We start from the raw sequence: 20,058 nt of genomic DNA on the forward strand, positions 1-20,058 counted from the left end.
CCTCAAATTGTACATTTTGTACTTTTACTTTCTCAGCTTGCTCCTAGGATCTCATTATAAATATGTATAAGAGTAACCAGTAACAACCACACAACAGAGTCCATACTAGGCTCTTTTGAGACTTCCTCTGCCAATGGAATAAATCCAAAACTCTTCACTTTAGCCTCAGGCAGATTCTTCAGACAAAAGCAAATAGAAGCCACATTCTTCACCAAAATATCACAAGAAAAATCTCTAGGCAACATATTAAAATTCTTCTCCTCTGAAACATCTTGATCCAGGCCCCCACAGTTCATCAAATCACACTCAGCACCACTGTCTTCCATGTTCCTACTAGGATGGCCTATTAAGCAGCACTTAAAGCATTCAGCTGCTTTTCTAATCCAAAGTCCATTTCCTTCAAACAGAAGCATGGTCAGGCCTATCACAGCATACCCCAATCTCTGGTACCAACTTCTATCTTAGGGTTTCCATTGCAATGAAGAGACACCATGACCACAGCAACTCTTATAAAGGAAAACATTTAATTGGGCTGCCTTACAATTCATAGATTTAGTCCATTAACATCATGGTGGGACATGGCAACATTCAGGTAGACATGGTGCTGGAGAAGGAACTGAGAGTTCTTGATCCAAAGGCAACAGGAAGTAAACTAAACTAAGCATGGCTTAAGCATAGGAGAACTCAAAGCCAATTCCCACAGTGACATACTTTCTCCAACAGGGCCACGTCTATCTAAACAAGGCCACACCTCCTAATAGTGCCACTTCCTATGAGTTTTAGGGGCAAATTACATTCAAACTACCACAGGCCTCTACAATGAAAACATTAAACCTCTAAAAAAGAGAGAAAGGCACCAGAAAATAAAAAGGCATTCCATGCACATGGTGAGTAGAATTGTTTTATTTATTTATTGTTTGTTTGTTTGCTTGCTTGCTTGCTTGCTTCTTTTTTGAGACAGGGTTTCTCTGTGTAGCTTTGGAGCTTTTCCTGGAACTCACTCTGTAGCCCAGGCTGGCCTCGAACTCACAGAGTCTGCCTGCCTCTGCCTCCCAAGTTCTGGGATTAAAGGAATGCACCACCACTGCCCGGCTGGATTGGTAGAATTAATGTGGTGAAAATGACCATTCTAGCGAGATCAATTTACAGATTCAATGCAATCCCAATCAAAACTATCCTGTAATTCATAAAGAACAACAAAGACCCCAGGGAGCCCAAGCAATCCCGAGGGGAAAAAAAACCAATCCTGGAGGGATTGCTACTCCAGAACTTAAGATATCTTACAGAGACATAGTAATAAAAACATAAGGTTTGGGCACAAAAACAGACATGTAGACTGATGGAGCAAAATTAAAGAACCAAACATGAGCACACATGTGACATGTGAAAAAGATGCCAGAAATAATAAGCTGAAGAAGAAAAAACATCTTCAGAAAAGGGTCATGGGAACTGGATGTCTACACAAAGAATAAAATTAGATACATATCTATTACCTTGCAAAAAAAAAAACTATCTCCAAATGTGGGGCATTTACCCACCAACCCCACAGTTCCCCCAGAGTTTTCTTGAGTGTGAGCAGCAGGAAATATTAGATGGAAGGATTTAGATTGTGGAGATAAACAGATAGAAAATAAAGGATAGCCTCGAGAGGGCCTGGAACCTATTCCAATGGGCCCTGACTGTCTCTGCCCCAGGGTATTTATAGAGATGCCAAGGGGTGGAGCAAAAGACCTCCCTTCAGCACAGCCAAGTGCAGACCATCTCAGACACCTGCACTCAGGCCCATGGTCCTAATCATCCTCTCTATGTGGACCTGCTGGGTAAAGGCACAAAGAACCTGAAAACAGGCTCCCACAGGTCCCCCTTTCTTAATATATAAAAAATAACTCGTTATTAGAGTTCACAGCAATCTCCATAGCTGTTATACCTCCCAGTATGGGAGTAGAGGATGATAAAGATGGCATTTCTCTTTTGAATTAGGTCCAAGGTGACTACAGCAGTCTTTAGCTGCATCCAGCCCTTTCTAAACCAAAAACTCAATGTAATTGCAAACTTAAAGAATCCCTTATTTCATCATTACCAGTAACAAGTTAACAAATATTGCTATCCATAGTTACAATTCTTTCAATCTTACATCTCAAAGCAAACTCTTAACAGAACCATTTGAATTAACACATATAGTGCTATATATAGTTAACAATTTTCTCAGTCTTACAATTTTAACTCTTAATCATCTGAATCTCCTTGCTAACAGAACATAGGAAAAACTTTGATGTATTCACATCAAACTTAAATATTTTCTTAACTCCACAAAACCAGGGTGCATTGATATCAATAGGTTAAACATAATTTCTGCAAACATACATTCAACCTTAATTCACTCATAACTCCTCCTTTTCTTTATAATTGTTTAGAACAACCTCAAACCTAGTTAGAAGAAAACCCAAACTCATACAGTTCCTACAAACCCATATTGAAAAGCAATATTTTCAATCTAACCATTAACACTTTGAAAACTTTTAGCAAAACATGCAAAGCAGTTTCTTAATAAAACTCTTTACACTTTAAAAGTAGTCTTAGTATACCCATTTGCATTTCTTACTAACAAAACATGACATTAATCCACTCAAACAACAATTTTTAAATTAAATAGACTAAGGAATATTAACTCCCCCTTTTCTTTATAATTTTTTAAGCAAAATCTCAAGCCTAGTAAGAAAACTCACACTTTTCTTTTTAAACAGTTCCATTTGTGACAAAACCAGTTCCATAAGTAATTCCATTTTTACATAAACGGTCCCACAAAACAATTGCATTTTTAACACAGAACAATTCATGAATCACCAGCATATATGCATACACAAAACTGCATCTTGAGTCAAGGTAGAAACAATAAATTTCTTCATTTAAACAGTTCCACTTTTAACACAAATAATTCCAGAAAACAGTTCCCAGGTCATTACTATAAATAAACTCAAAATTGTCCCATTGCAATGAAATCTATTGTTCATTTCATTAAGTCCCAAAATTCAAATGATAAATTCTGGTACTAGCCTTCCAAATATGAAAAAATCCATAACCAAAATCATTTTGTAGTTTTATCTCATTGTTTTAAGTTCAAAAAGTTCAAAAAAAGTAAATTCTGGTATCAGGCTTTCACTTCCAAATATGAAGAGACATTTTACAACCAAAACTTTTTGCAGTTAACAATTTTAGTTCAAACAAGCATCTCTGAAACTTTTATTCTCAAGCCAGAGACCTTTTTAGGTACAGTAGTATTCTAAACCGCATCGTTTTTTATGTTAGCTCAGGTTTTTCTGTGTTGCATTGATTTTCCACGGATCTCAGCTGCGGATGCCTTGTGCTGGTTCTGGCGTCTGCTACTCTTAGCTTCTTAGAGGCTTCTGGAGCTTTTGAAACCATTCAGACTGCCTACTTTGCAGTCTACTAGGACACTACTTAATGTGTCTCGGGTTCTTTCACCATATACATTAAGCATAGATTCACACTCAACATTTACACTTTTTTTTACAAACTCACATATAACATGTGCTTAAGCATAAACTCACACTCAACATTTACACTTTTTTACAAACTCACATATAACTTATTAACATCTACTTATTTATACTCCTTAAGGAAACTATAGAAGTACTTTAGCAAATATATTTCTTATTTACTTCTTATTTTCATCTTTTACAACTAGAATCTTTACTTACTTACTTCTTATATTTTTATTCAAACTTATATTTACAAATTCTTATTTAAACTTACATTTACAACTAGCATCTTTACTTCTTACAAGCTTATTACTACATGTCTTAAGACTACATTAGATACTTCTTGCAAGCTTATATTCTTAAAGGAACTCTATAGAACTATTTTACAAACTTATATAGGGCTACCATTAGCATATATCTAACTTAGCAAACACCGAAAGATTTCTTAGCACAGATCTAACAAGACAGAATAATTTCTACAAATTCACATATCTTATTTTCATCTTTTTCTACTTCTTACTCTTGATTATTATCACTATCTCTATTAGAAAGATTCTCTTAACTAGACAGGAAATACGTACATCATTTCTAAAGTTTAGAGTTTATAGTCAGCTTTGCTATAAAACACTGGGATTTAGTGAGTGTTGTCATTATAGAATTGTGATACTTATTGCTAGAGGACTGTAACATTCTCGGGAAAGCCACACCCCAAAGCTGCCAAGTTCTCTCAGCCATTCTGGAACTGGCAGAGATGCACTGTTAGCGGTAGACAGTTTTTAACTAGAGGCTGTTCCTTCACCCAAATTCATAATAGCTCCCCTAAGTGCTTCAATTCAGACAAACATTTCTATTACAGCAGTACTTTTGGTTTGTTCTACCAAAAAACTGCACTTCACGCTGAGGGTGAAATTACCGTATTTAGCTGCTGTAAAGCTTTATGCAAAATACTGCACAGCTATTAGGTGATATAAAGTATTTTTCTAAAGGAGCTAGTAAAGCCAAAAGCAGCACAGCTCCGAACTCTATTTCCTCACTGTTTGCATTAACCAGTGACAAAACCTCAGAAACACTAATCGAGCCACTTTCATTCTGGTTCCTTTATAGGAACGTCATTGGAGCTGACCTTCCTTAGTTTCATGCTCCTTACCAGACAGACCTCCGGTAACCACCGAGCTTCATTCTCCTTTTGTGAAAAACCACAAACATGTCCTTGACCCCATATTAACACAGGATCAGGACCCTTCCATAATCCCGAGCAGGGATCTTTCCATTTCACTTGAGCAAAAGTCGCTTAGGTGCCACTGTGCCAAAATCTATCTGCAGCAGACTGCTCACGGACATCCATATTCAAAAAGTTCAGAACAAAAAGAGCATGATTTTAATGCATTATGTGATGATTGAGGGTAAATTTCTTCCTTTTTTAATTTTATTTTTTGAAGTTGTATTTTAAGACTGCTATGAGCCCTCTCTACAATACCTTGTCCTTGAGGATAATAAGGAATACCTGTTTTATGTATGATTTCCCATTGGGTACAAAATTGTTGAAATGCCTTACTACTATATCCAGAACCATTATCAGTTTTAATAATTTTTGGTATACCCATATACTAAAAACACTTCAAGCAGTGCATAATTACATGTTTTGTAGCTTCCCCAGGTTGTGCACTAGCCATTAAAAATCCTGAATAAGTGTCAACATGTACATATCTTAATTTGCCAAATTCTGCAATATGAGTAACATTTATTTGCCATAGATGATTAGGAAGAAGACCTCAAGGGTTTATCCCTAAGTGAGGGACCGAAAATATTTTGGATATACCCCACATCATTTAACTATTTGACGAGCTGCTTCTGTGGTAAGATTGAATTGCCGCCTTAAGCTTTTGCTATTTTGATGATGAAGAGCATGTGACTGTTGAGCCATTTCCACTTGGGATAATGCTACTATCTTTGTTAACTTATCAGCCATCGCATTACCCTCAGCTAAAGGAAGATTGGAGTGAGCTCGAATATGGCCCACAAAGCATGGCAGCTTTCTTTTGTGAATAGCGTCTTGAATTGGTTGAAACATTTTGACTTGATTGTTGTTAGTTCCAATATTTTCACCAAAACTGTTACTATACAAAGGAGTCAAGAACATAGATGTTCTTTCATGAAACATTTCCTTCATTAGCTTACTTTGAGAAAAAGCATTTTCAGGATTTAGTATTTTCACTTCATTAGCTTTAACTCCTGATGTTATCATTATTAGCAGCTGTAATATTTAGCATTGATTTCTTATAAGGAACTCTCAGGTGAAGCAAATATTTTTTTAAGACAGCTTTTCTGAAGTTTGTTTCCAGTCTATAAAGCAGTCATTTCTTTTTTGAATGCCTGTTTCTTATCCACTTATTAGATTTGCAAAAAAATCACTCATTGCAGGCTGTTTGTTCAAGAGGTAAAGAATTTTTAATTTCACATAAGTTTCTTCATATCTAAGACAACATTCAGTGTATAAACTGCTTTCCCTTGTTTTTAAGGATTTTAAAGTGGCTTGTTTGCTCTTATAGGTAGCTTTTTGTCTGATCTGAGTTCTCAAGAGGTAAAATTAAGCTTTCTAGCATTGCTTTGAGAAGAAACTTCATTCTGAGCTGTAAAGTTTTTGGACAGTATTGCCATCTTTAGCTGAAAAACTACATTTCCCAGAATGCATTTCTCTTCATCAGCTCACTCTTAAGAGATAGCTTATGGACTCCATTTCCCATAGTTCTTTTCGGGTCTGAGAATCAACTGGTTCTTTTTTACTGGACTTGCTTACAAATTCTTGCCTGGGAGGTTTGAATGAAGTTTTTTGCTTTTGCAATGGGAGATTTGAACAAGCATTTTACATTTACAACTATGGGACATTGGGAGATTTCTGTTCTCTCCTCAGCTGGCTTTAACAGGTGTCTCTCCTTCATTTGACACTGGCCCCGGCATTGAGGCTGGCATTCCTGATAGCAACTTTCCTCGGGGCTTGTGTTTGCCTTAGCAAGTCAGTGAAAAACAAAAACATTTACAATAGAGTTTTTCCATAGCTCCTTCAGAGAGATTTTCTCCCACTGATTTTATTCTCATTTTGCTTGTTCATTTCCCCCCAGATGCAGAGCTTCAGATATCTCAGGCTGCTCTGTTCCTCTGCTAGCTGCCTTTGGAGGTAGGACCCCCTCCACCCCCACCCACCCCCAAATCTGCCTCAAACTCTAGCAGCTTTGTCAGGTCATGCATTTTCTGGGGAGGAATCTGTCCCTTCTCCGTTTCTTCAGAGAGTCTTTCTCCCTGACACTTCCCAGTTCAGTCTCAGTTTATCCCCTCTGCCCCAGAAACAGTTTTTGACACTAAAGTGGAAGCTTTTCCTGTTACTGAAGGTAGGGGCTTTTTGTCCATTTCTGTTTTCGGAGTCTGTGTGGTTTGCATACAGACTGAAAATCAAGCTTCTGCTTTTCTAACAGGGGAGGTTTTTGCCATCCTCTAAACTCCCATTAGGGCAGGTGTTTTGCTTTATCAGGCCTTCACCTGGCCCAGTCCCCCAGTGTTTGTCAGTGTGCTCAAGGACAGAGCTTATGCCAGAGGCAATCACCCCTTAGGGCTACACTCCCTCATCTCACTGGGAGTCAGTTGAAACAAAGCTTTTCTCAAGGAGATGCTTTCTCTGAAAGAAAAGAAAGCTTTACTCCTGGATAGTTCTGCTCTGCCCTGGCTGGGCTCTTTCCCCAGACAGCGTTCTGACTCAGCAGCACAACTGCTTCAGACACAGTTCAGCTTTACTGTTTTCCCAGAAAGGTCCTTTCTCTGATAGGAAAGCTTTTCTCAGTTTTCTTTTTGCAGCTGTGGACCTATCAACCCGGGACTTGTAGGAAAGTGGACAACTGTGCCGTTCCCACCGGCTTTAGTTTTGGTTGTTCATTAGCAATCTTCCCCTGGGTTCTGCACCTTCTGCCTCAGCTGTGCTCCAGGAAGTTTACAACTGCAGGAACCCTAGTATCCCTGAAATGCACCCCAACTCAGAGACGCTGGCCAGTCGCCTCTGGGTTTTTGGTCAGAAGTGAGGATACAATGCTAACAGAGTTTGCATTGCTCCAGGGGATCTTAGGAGCACCTTTTCATTCTGAAACACTCAAACAAAACCCTTGATGCCTCAGCTCCGCTGTAAGCTTGGCTTTTTTGCTTTTCCCAGTAAACAGTTTCCTGCCCTATTGGGCTGTTTACCCTTACTCTCCCAAGCATTTCCCTCAGGGTACTTTGACCCTCTGTCTTTTACTAGCTTGAAGAGAAAAAGCTTAAAAGAGAGGTTTTTAGGAACTCCATCCCTGTCTCCTGCATTGCAGGGAGGATTTTTAAAGCTTGAAAGAACTTGGAGAGGTTCTGCTGTCTTAAGAAGTTGTTTTCCCTTAGAGCTAATCACAGGTGGTCCCCATATTAATATCTTCAGGTGATTCTAATTTTTGTCCTTTTGAGAAAGTTAAAGGCTTTAGTTTAAGTTTTTTAAGAGAGCTTTTGAGAAAGATTAAAGCTTTTTAGAGAGATTTTTTCCCCCAAATTTTCCAAGAAAAGCTTTCAGTTTAAGAGAAAGATTTTTTTCCCCAAAAGAGAAACACTAACTTTTCCCAAAACTTCTGAACTTTAAACTTTTTGGCTTTTTACACCCGCATTTTTGCCTCAGGGAGAAAACACTTTCTCCTGCCGCTCGGACTTAGCATTTCAGCTGTCCCCAGGTCAAAAGCTTCCATAGGAAACTTTTTCTTCCCCATAAGCTCAAAGAAGAGCTTTTTTACTACCTGTAAAGCTCAAAGATTTTTTCCCAGTTTGCATTCATAGCCCCCAAAGTTAGAAAATTGAAGAGTTTTTCTGTCTAGTTACCTTACTTATTTTTTTCTACACGATCTTACACTTGTAAGTTTTTCCTATACTATATTACTACCCTATGCCTTATACTTATTTTTCACAGATAGAAATTGAGAAAGGGATAGAAGATAGAAAATTTTGACAGAAGAGAATTTTGTGCTACAGCATCGGACATCCTTCCAGTCCGTTTTCCTTTTCTCTCGAGGATAAAACCCCTGCCCCTCAAATATACATAACACTGGCATGCCACTTTCCACTGGCAGGGCTGACTCACACTTTCGCCAAAAACTCTGTAATAAAACTATTATTTTCCTTTATCTTTAGTCCCTATTACTTTGTCTTTAGTCCCTGTTCATTTGTTTTTAGTCCCCCCTTTTTTTGTCTTTAGTCCTTTTTTTTTTTCTTTTTTCTTTAGTCCCTGTTCATGGCACCATTCTGTGGGGCATTTACCCACCAACCTCACAGTTCCCCAGAGTTTTCTTGAGTGTGAGCAGCAGGAAATATTAGATAGAAGGATTTAGATTGTGGAGATAAACAGATAGAAAATAAAGGATAGCCTCGAGAGGGCCTGGAACCTATTCCAATGGGCCCTGACTGTCTCTGCCCCAGGGTATTTATAGAGATGCCAAGGGGTGGAGCAAAAGACCTCCCTTCAGCACAGCCAAGTGCAGACCATCTCAGACACCTGCACTCAGGCCCATGGTCCTAATCATCCTCTCTATGTGGACCTGCTGGGTAAAGCCATGAGGAACCTGAAAACCAGCTCCCATATCCAAACTAATTAAGACCTAAATGTGAAACCTAAAACTGCTAGAAGAAAACAGGCAGCACTCTACATGTTATAGTTGTAGGAAAGCACTTTATGAATAGGTCTCCATTTGCTCAAAGGCCAGGGCCAGCAGTTGACAAGTGGGACTTTGTAAAAGTAAAAAGCTTCTGCACAGATAAAGAAATAATCAGCTTAATGTAGAGAAAGTCCCCGGAATGCAAGAGAATCTTTGCTATCTCTGCACCTGACATCCAGAATCTTTAAAGAACTCAAAAATAATCAGAAAAACAAATGTCCCCTTTGAAAGATGGGTCTGAAATGTGAACAAAGGATTCTCAAAAGAAAAAAATTTTAAAGGCTAAGAAATATCTCACAAAATATTCATTGCCCATAGCAATTAAAAAATGCAAATTAAAACAACATTGAGATTTCATTTTATCCCAGTCATAACAGCAAAGATCAACAAAACAATCAACAACCAATCCTGGAGTGGGTGTGGGGAACGGGACACCCTCATTATTTGTTAGTAGAATTGCACACTGGTGCAGCAGTCTGGTAATCAGTGTAGACAATTCTCAAAGGCTAAAAAGAAATCTATAATATGACCCAGCTAGGCCACTCCTTGGCATATACCCAAAGAACTCAAAATCCTATTGCACAGATAAGTTCAGCCATGTTCATTGCTGCTCTATTCACAATAGCTAGAAAATGGAAACCACCTAAATGTCCTTCCTTTGATGAATGGATGATGAGAATGTGATAACTATACACTATGAAATGCTATTCAGCTGTAAAGAAAAATAAAATCCTGAACTTTTCAGGTAAATGGATGGAACTAGAAAAGATCATATTGAATGAGGTAAATCAGACCTAGAAAGACAAACACTCTCTCATCAGCAGCTCCTAGTTCCAAATTTTCAGATATAAGTGTGGTCCTCTCTGCTCATCACAATCTTCTCTATGTAACAGAGACCATTAGAGAAAACCACAACCAATCAAACTGCAGAGTTTTGTAGCCCAGCTCCAAAGGATACCTCTACTCCTTCACCTAACACTTGGGAAATATGGAATGGGGGGTAGAAAGGTTGTAAGAGTCAGAGGACCAGGGAGTTTGCTGTGAGATTGTGTCTTCTAGGGATGTCCAAAGCTACACCCATGAAGTCTCACCAATGTGACCACCTAATCATGAGCCAAACAAGGATAACAATAGGCATGTTAAAGTGGGCCAGGGAAAGCCCAGGAAGCCTCAGCCCTACATAGAGAACTATAAGCAACAATGCTGAGAGCAGGAGAAAGAGTCTTCCCCAAGTAAGAGCATACCAATTGACTATCCCATACCAAATGGCCATCTCCGAAGACATACATAGGAGTAACACTATAAAGAATAGACTGAGCAGGTTATATTCTGGAATATAAATGTATAGACATATATATATACATATACATACATACATGTAACAATATCTAATAAAAAAAGAGGTCATGAATTGAAAAAGTTTAATATAAAGAGAAGCTGCTGAAAGCAAATACTTAATTTCTATTAAATAAGCCACGTTTGATAAACTCAAACACATGAGGAAGGAAATCTGGGGCTGATGAGATGGCTCAGTGAGTCAAGGCACTTGCTGCCAAGTCTGAAAACCTGGGTTTAATCAGCAGGGAACACTGAACATTGAATACAATGGAAGGAGAGAACCGACTCCCACATGTTGTTCTCTGGCCTCCCCATATACACCACGGTGTGCACGTGCACACAAATACACACATGCACAAATAATAAGACAAACATAATAAAAATTTTAATAAGATTGCATGAAAATAATTCTTCATAGAAAATATCAACAGAAATATAGACTAAAAAACATTGATTTTATAAACAACTTGATATAGAGAATGTTTTTTAAAACACATGATTAATCCATTTTTAAAGGAAAATGATCTCAATCCTTTTGATTTTCAAGACAGGGTCTCATGTAGCCCAGGTTGGCCTTGGAGTCTCTGTGTAGCCAGAGACCACTGAACTCTTCCACCTCCTCTTCTATCTTTGGAGTACTGGGACTATAAGTGTGTACCACCACACTTGACTTTAAATTTATTTCTTGTTTCAGAAAAACAACATTGTCCATCAGAAAGTTAAAAGATTTTAAATCACACATCAAAAAAGAACTAGTCCTATATAACCCATCTTCCCAAACCATAAAGACTAAATACTCACTTTCACCTGCAAGTCCTCAGAGCTCTCCGGTGACATGTACAAAGACAGCAGAACTGGCAGCGTGTTTGTGACCGCCACAGCCCTGGCGTGCTCTGGCGTGTGTCTTCCCAGCTGTCCTAAGGCCCAGGCAGCAGCAGCCTTAATGTGATCTTCTGGTTCTTCTGAGAGGCAGATTGACAACTGGGGTACACCCTGCCAGGGACCCAAAGAGCAAGTGTTATATACAAATCTAGAGCAGACTTGTAGAATCTACCCTGTCTCTCAGACAACTAAGTAAGTCACTTTGGCCTTCATCCCTTCCTCCTGAGTGATTCAAGTAACGGCACATCATCAGGCCTGCCATTTAAGTCAGTTATGTGGCTAGAACCAAACTGTATCTGTAACAAGCTAACTTGATTATCCTTGTATCTCTAATAGTTTTTACTCCCCAATGGAGGGACATTCAAAGGAACAACACATGCCACACACCAGGCAAAAACCAACGCTACTGTGACCAACTAAAACTGTTTAGGATCGTAAAGCCCTTATTTTCCCTTGTTTAAAATGTTAACAATGCAGAGCTGGAGAGATGGTTCAGCACTGAAGAGCACTGGCTGTTCTTCCAGAGGACCTAAATTCAATTCCCAGCACCCACATGGTGGCTCACGGCCATCTATAGTGGGATCTGATGTCCTCTTCTGGTGTGCAGGCATACATGCAGACATACATACCCATGTACATAAAATACATAAATAAATCTTTTTTTAAAAAGGTTAACCAAGGACTGAGGATATAGCCAAGAGCCCTGGTCTAGCATATATGCAACCCTGAGTTTAATCTTCATCAAGACACACACACACAAAACACATTAATTTAATTTTCACCAATTACAGTAAATCTGAGAACAACATTACTATGATAGAATAAAAATTTAATAATATGGGCAAGTGGAATATATCCCACTAATATCTTTCTTGAAGTAGCACTTATTTATTTATTTATCTATTTATTTATTTATTTACTTATGTCAACTTAATTACAGTTTTGTTCATCCTAACATGATTGAATGCCTCAGCAGGAATGAATCCTTTTGTTATACTAGTAGAACATGCTTATATTTTATATCTTAAGCATTAATGTTAACTAATAATAAAAACATAACTACCTAGAATATCTCAAACACATCACAGTTCATGTATCAAAGGAAAATAAATCAAATTCTAATTCCAGACTCTTGGTGAGCATATTTTCCTAATTTGAGACTTTACCCCAAATTCAGTACCAAAAAAAAAAAAGAAAGAAAGAAAATCTCTCAGTATCAGAAGGCCATGACACCAGGTAAAGGTTAAAATTATTAGGTTACAGTTCAGTTTCCTGAAGATATCTACCATATTTTTCCATCTGTTCTTTCCTACAACTACACACTGCGTCCACCAGTACAAAAGCTCAGACCTTCTTCAGAGTGAAGTGATGCTCTAAAGAGCACATCCTTGTAGATTTAACCAGACAGAGGCAGAAGAGGAAAGGGAGACAGCTCATGGACCCAGTCCCAGCTCTGCCTTACAGGCTCACTGGTTATGAATGTGCCATGACACAGAGTTACAGACTGCCGTTGAACACTGGGCATCGCTTCCCCTCCCCTTTCCTCCCTCCAAACTTCCCCACACAACCCTCCTTGCTCTCCTTCAAATTCATGGTCTCTTTTATTATTATTATTATTATTATTATTATTATTATTATTATTATTATGAGATTTTCTATTCATTTTTCATGCCAACCACAGATTACCCCCTCCCTCTTCTTACCCCCCAACCCTACCCCCATTCCCACCTCCTCCAAGGCAAGGTCTCCCATGGGGAGTCAGCAGATCTTGGTACAGTCAGCTGAGGCAGGTCCAAGCCCCTCCTCCCTGCACCAAGGCTGTGCAAGGTGTGACACCTCAGACACTAGGCTCCAAAAAGCTGGCTCAAGCACCAGGGACGAATCCCGATCCCCCTGCCTCGAGGCCTCCCAAACAGTTCAAGCTAAACAACTGTCTCAAGTATCCAGAGGGCCTGGTCCAGTACCATGGGGCCATGGTCTCTTTTTTTCATTAATTGCTGTTAATGTGTGTATGTGTGTATGTGTGTGCGCATGTATGTATTCCTAAATACATAAATAAATCTACCCCATTGGTGTAATTTTGCTTGTATGTATATGTTTTCAGGGCTGACTATTTGGGATTAGAAAATTGGTCTGCAGAAGGGGAAATGATGTAATTACATTATAATCTCAAAAATTTTTAAAAATGGTGTTTTATTTGTTTGTTTTTTGAGACAGGGTTTCTCTGTGTAGCCCAGGCTTTCCTGGAACTCACTACGTAGATCAGGCTGGCCTTGAACTCACAGCAATCTGCCTGATGCAGCCTTCCAAGTGTTGGGATTAAAGGTATGCACCACTACTGCCTGGCAAAAACAAAACAAAACAAAACAAAAATAAACTGTTTAAAAAAATTAAGCATTATCACTAGGACAAGGAGAGAGTGCTATGCGGCTTTGTGCTTTGTCTCAAACTACTGCCACCACTTTGATCGCTAAGAAAGCGAAACACCAAAGGAAAAGCTGGCCGCTGAGGGGACGCTTCCTGGGTGCTTGAGCTGCAGCCCAGGAGTTAGCAATTGCACTTTGATCACTGTCCCCACGTGGAAACCAAGGAGCGAAGACCCTTGTCAAAAGCTTGCACCAACTCCTCTAGTCACTGTCAACACCTGTGATAACGTAAGAACAGCAGCAGCAGAGCAGGACAGAAGGGCAGAGGCTGCTCATATTCTGATCAGTGGAATGGTAAAGCACTCACATCCTGTGTGCTGCCGAGACCAGACACCTCAGAGGCTCACCACACACTGTGATTACACAGCCTCTGAAGCATTCTTCAGGAGATCGATATTTCTGCGCCAACACATTTTATGAGCATCTACTATGGCCCCAGGCTGCACTACATTGTGAGTTTATACGAAATCTTAGATTGATGTAAGGCAAAAAATAAAAATAAAAAAATCCCCCAGAGCAAAGAAACAAGAGCAAACACTGCTGTCCGCCGCCGTGTGCACTGTCAACCTGGACCTGAGGAAGGAAACCAGTTCTGAGAGGGCAAATTAATATCCATGTGTATATATATGTGTGTGTGTGTGTGTGTGTGTGTGTGTGTGTGTGTGTGTGTGTGTGTGTGTATCTATATACACTTAACAGATAATTTTCACATAACTGTAATACTCAAAGGTGGTAATAATTATTGATACCAGACACTGAATAGGACAACATTTCCTATTACCTCAACCTTTCTTCAAGGTTCACTCTAGGAGACAAGCACTGAATTCAACAGTAAAACAACTGGGGAAATGGGTAAGTTTTGCTCTGTTCAGTTGTATTTTCTCTTCTGATGGAGAACATCCATTTATGGTTCCACCATAGAACAGCCAACTACATCACCACAAGTGAAGAGCACACACCTTGGAGATGATCACCGCCATGGCCAGGTTCTCAGAGTGAGCGGCCACGTAACCCAGCATCATGATGCCAGGCAGCCGTATATTCCCTTTGCAGGACCCGATGCAGTCAATCACGGCAGCCACACCTCCTGCATTAACAATCAACTGAGAAAGCTGAGGAAAAAAGGAAAGCCCAGATTATGTAAGATGATCTTTATTGACCACACTTTATTTAGGACTTAAAATAAAACTGATAAAATTGAAATATAACTTAGAGAAACTTTCTAAAGAGATACACAAGTATAACACTCTTGGTGTTTACAGGTACACTCACTGAGAGGAACCTTATTCTGTAATTCAGTTTTCTTCACATCAATGGGACAAGCTTTATCCCTGTTATAGTGGATGTTAAAATCCTTCACCTAGACACTAAGCTTAGAGCTAGCTCATAACTAGCTAATTACTCAGCGAATATTAACGGCTGAAAGCTCAGACACTTGGGACAGTCTAACCCACTTGCCCCTTTGCTGGCAATGACTAGTAACTGAGTAAGCTGAGTGTACTTCAATTATGGAAAATCTCATGCAAAAAAATCAATGAAGCACAATATGTAATAAATTTACATGTAATAAAATTAAAAGTGGTTAAGCAACACTTGCACAGAAAAGGTAAAACTTCAGAATGAACACAGGTTTTCTTTGTGTTTGTTTTTCCCATGTAAATCTACAGTACTGATACAGGCCAGGGAATCTTTGTGGTCTGAACCAACCTAGAAATGTAACATATCATTTCATTGCTCCTAGCTGACATAAAATGCTAGGGATGGCAGAGGCCCACAGTCCCTACACCTAGAAATGGAAAGCTAGAAGTGATTAGAAGCTAGATTTTAAACTCCAATTACATTATACAATCCAGTGGTTGTCCACTGGAGGGCATTTTACAGCCTGCAGAACATTCAGCAATGTACAAGTTGCCTTGTGAGTGTCACCACCTGAGAGAGGGGACTGCAGTCACCTTGTGGGCAGGGGCCAGGAATACAGGTGCTCACTAAAACTAAGTATAATTGCAACCTGAAGTTCCCTTTCCGCTGTTGGTTTGTTTTTACCTCGGGCGTATGTTTTGCAATCTCCCTAATTAAAGTACAAGCATTTTTCTTCACATATTCATCTTTGTCCTTCAGACAGGTGAGCACAACGGGGAAAATCTCTGCTTCAACAACCATCTCTGCCAAGTCCACAGAATGCTTTGCAATTTGACTGAGAGCTGAAAGGACTTGACGCTGTTGAGGAAAAAAAAGAAACATTATACAGAATCCAATAGTCTACCTTATAATTCAGATGTAGTTTTAAAAGACTTATAATATTCCCATGCAGTGCTTCCTAGGCATGAAGAAATTACGGAGAGCAGTTGAGGTGTGGCATTGTGTGGCAGGGTTGGAGCCTCCCTGAGGGGAGGCCAGGAAGCTATTGGTGAAGGCACAGCTTTCACTGCAGTGGAAGCCTTAGGACTGAAGGGGTCATTGGGCAAAGCTGAGGCTGGGCACCATGGGGCAGGGTCAGAATTACTGAAGAGGCCAGGAGAGGCCATCAGTGAAGAGACAGCCTCGGTTACAGCAGAGACTCCAGCTTATTGGAGCTACAAAGGACAGGGCAGGTGTGGAGTGAAGCTGGCCTGCGCCTACCAGACAAGCTGTGTGTGCTGCCGACGGCAGAGCTAGGGAACTACCTTTGGAGACCAGAAGACAGGAGTCAATCAAAGATATCAGGCACTGAGCTATACTGTAGGAGTTTGGTTTTCCTTTGCTCTGATGTGCCCTGGTTTTTCCATCTTGGAATAAGAAAAGTAAGTGACATTTTTTACAGGAGCCCACAGTTAGGAGACTCTGGATTTTTAAAGACAGTGAAGTTTTAAAGTGTTGGAGTTTCTGAAGGTTATGGGACTTTAGAAGTTGTTCTATATTTATAATATATTAATATGTTATATTAATGTTAGATCTGGGGGATAAACAAGAAAGAAAAGGTTACAGTTTAACATGATGTGCTTATATGTCATAGTTGACAAGAATGGAATGTCATAGTTAGCTTCAGCTGTCAACTTGACACAAACCTACAGTCACCTGGGAAGAGGGAACATTAAATGAAGAACTGAACAGATTGGATTGGCCTATGGACATATCTGTGAGGCAGTTTCTTAGTTGCTAATTGACGTAGGAGGCTTCAACTCACTGTGGGCAATGCCATCCCTAGGCAGGTACATCTGGACTGTATAAGAAAGGAGCAAGCAGGAAAGCGGACCAGTAATCAGCTTTCCTCTGTGGTCTCCAGTCCAGTTCCTGCCTCCAGTTTCCAGCCATGAGCTCCTGCCCTGGCTTCCCTCAGTGATGGACTCTACCCTGTAGACTAAAGAAACCCTTCTTCCCCCACATTGCTTTTGGTTGTGGTGTTTTTTAATCAAAGCAGTAGAACAAATGAAACACAGTTTTCCCAATCATATCTTTACTGTATAATCCTTATAGCATTATTTTCATATATTAAAAGACTAACTAAATAACATATTTGTATGTTTTCAATTATATTTACTAATTCTTTTTACTATATAACATCAGTATGTACATATTTTCATTTTCTTAGACTATAAAAGCACTGTCTTGTCTGTCTCTTAACCCTAGTTTTATTACCTTCAATTTTGCATCAGGGTTGAGGATCATCTGGGCTAAGTGAGCAATAGCTCCAGCATCCACCACTGTCTGTGCTAACTCTGGAGAATGCTTGGAAATATCACTGAGGGCAGATGCAGCAATCCTTTTCAAAGCAATTTCTGGCTCCTGGATACAGAGAACTAAAAGAGGAATTGCTCCTGCATCCACCACAGCTTGAGATAATTCTGTGGGTCCAAGAAAAAACAGTGAGTGAGTGAGTATGGGTAACTGACTCTTGGGCAAGCCATTTTTCATACTGACAGGTACAGCAAATAAAAAGGATGACGGTATATTTGACTCTCTAGACAGCTGCATTTTAAGTCAGGAGATGGAGCAGGTAATCGCCATTTCTCTCACACACAACATCCACTTGAGAGAAACAAAAAAGAACTCCAAGCATTATTTATATAATTCACTAATATAATATTCATATTCTATGCTAGTTATTGACAATTAGGCATGGTGGCACATGCCTCTTAAAAAGGTAAGGCAAAGCCGGGCAGTGGTGGCTCACTCCTTTAATCCCAGCTCTTCGAGAGGCTGAGGCAGGTGGATCTCTATGAGTTCAAAGGCAGCCTAATCTACAGAGTAAGTTCCAGCACAGGCTCCAAAGCTACAGAGAGAAATCCTGTCTTGAAAAACCAAACCAAAACAAAACAAAAAGGTAAAGCAAGAAGTTCAGGAGTTCAAGGCCAGCCTCAGATACATAGTCAGTTTAAGGTTAGCCTATGCTATTAGGGGCCCTGACTCAAAGAGAAACTCACACCACACAGTTCAAACACTGACCTTAGTAGAATCTAGCTAGAACTGACCTTGAAGCCTTGTACCTGAGGACTAGCTCCCACAATATCAGAAGGTGCTATGCAAGTGGCCAAAAAAAAAAAAAAGCAATCAACAATGCTACCAGCCGCAAAGCTTGTGAACCAGAATAATGTCCAACCCAACAAGATATCCTTGATAGTGCAATAGTGGTGCTTTTATCTTGTGGGTAACCAACAGCTGTCTAATTAGATTTAAGGTCTGATCAATAGGAGAGAATTCATGGCAGGTACTGTAGCCCTAAACAGCTACTACTGGCTAGAGAGGTTATAGAGACCCTAGACCCCGCCATTTTCCCAAACCAATACAATCTATAACTGTATTCTAAGTGCTTGTCCTTGTACTTGGCAAAGGAAATTTTTATAGAGATCATGATTGATATGATTGATTAAATGTGGAGAATAATTGACCAACCATGGGAACCCCAGCCCCAAATGATATATCCACATTGCAACTCCTATACCTGAAGATCAGGGGGAAAAAAATCACAGAAGAGGTGGCAGAAAGATTGTAAGAGCCAGAAGTCCAGCACATCTGCTGCAAGATTGTGTCTTCTAGGCAAACTGTACCTGTGAAACCTCAACAATATAGGTCTTGCCAAAACAAGACTTCCATAATAATGATACAAGCTGACATACCAAAATGGATAAGGGAAATTTCTTAAGACCCCACCCTACATGAAGAGCTACAGGCAAACACTGGTTGCTGAGAGAGGCAGAATCAGTTTTCTCCATGGACAAGCTCCCTGATTGGTTACCTAATATCAAGTGTTCAGCCTTAAGTATACATACAGAAGAGCAACACTAAATAGATTCAATATGGTGTGTGTGTGTGTGTGTGTGTGTGTGTGTGTGTGTGTGTGTGTGAAACAACAATAATTAAAGAAGAGGTCATGAATTTGAGAGGAAGTATAAGTGTGTGGTAGGAGATGTATGGGGAAAGGGGGTAAAAATGATAAAAATGCAGTTTCATGTATGAAATTATCAAAAAACTAAAAAGTTCAAGTTAAACAAAAAAAGTCCATTTGACTTAAATTATATCTTCTTAATATGTGTCTGCTGGAATGCAACAGGCCTAACATTTCTCTCATGAAAATGATACTAATTCACCAACTCACGTGTTTCCAGTTTCATTTATGGTTTCTAAAAGTAAACTACAACTCTTTAAAAGTACAATTAGGGCTGGAGATGGAGTTTAGTGCAGAGCACTTGCCAAGCATGACTGAGGCCCTGGGTTGCACCCTCAGCATAAATAAATAAACAAATAAACCATTAATGAAAACATAAACATCTTTTGTAAAACAAATTATTTCTCTTTATATTCCAACACATTTTATCCTTTTTTTTTTTAGAGCTGAGGACCGAACTCAGGGCCTTGCACTTGCTAGGCAAGTGCTCTACCACTGAGCTAAATCTCCAACCCCCACATTTTATGCTTTACTGGACATAATAGGGGCAGCTGCACGTTTGAACTCACAGCAGTTATCACAGTCTATATAGACAGGACCTGTGCAAGCTTAGCCAGACAAATCCCAACATGGAGAGGGGAGGTAAACAAGAAGTCCCATCCCTAGCCAAGAAGCTATTGGCAATTGATAGCTTCTAGGAGAGGTAGAGTTGGTTTTCTTGTAGAGTATATCTCCTAGTAAATTGAGCATTTTCCAGCTAAAGGCCACGCATCAGGAATATATGAGCAGCAGAAATTGAACTTCATGGATAAAAAAAAAAGTGACAAATTTGGGTAGATATG

General features: G+C 39.5%; 1 protein-coding gene across 4 annotated transcripts in view; it reads right to left on the bottom strand.

Moving 5' to 3' along the window:
* The window catches only part of LOC131922917 (sperm-associated antigen 6), a 142,348-nt gene that overhangs the window by 37,647 nt on the left and 84,643 nt on the right, over positions 1-20,058 (bottom strand). For all 4 annotated transcript variants that reach the window (XM_059277757.1, XM_059277759.1, XM_059277756.1 and 1 more), the window contains exons 5-8: positions 17,470-17,675; positions 15,898-16,071; positions 14,814-14,966; positions 11,348-11,539 (exon numbers count right to left, since the gene is read on the bottom strand). In XM_059277757.1, the coding sequence (XP_059133740.1) occupies positions 11,348-11,539; positions 14,814-14,966; positions 15,898-16,071; positions 17,470-17,675 (725 nt within the window). The remainder of the gene's footprint in view (positions 1-11,347; positions 11,540-14,813; positions 14,967-15,897; positions 16,072-17,469; positions 17,676-20,058) is intronic.

This window comes from Peromyscus eremicus, chromosome 12 (genome assembly GCF_949786415.1).
Source record: "Peromyscus eremicus chromosome 12, PerEre_H2_v1, whole genome shotgun sequence".
Lineage (NCBI taxonomy): Eukaryota > Metazoa > Chordata > Mammalia > Rodentia > Cricetidae > Peromyscus > Peromyscus eremicus.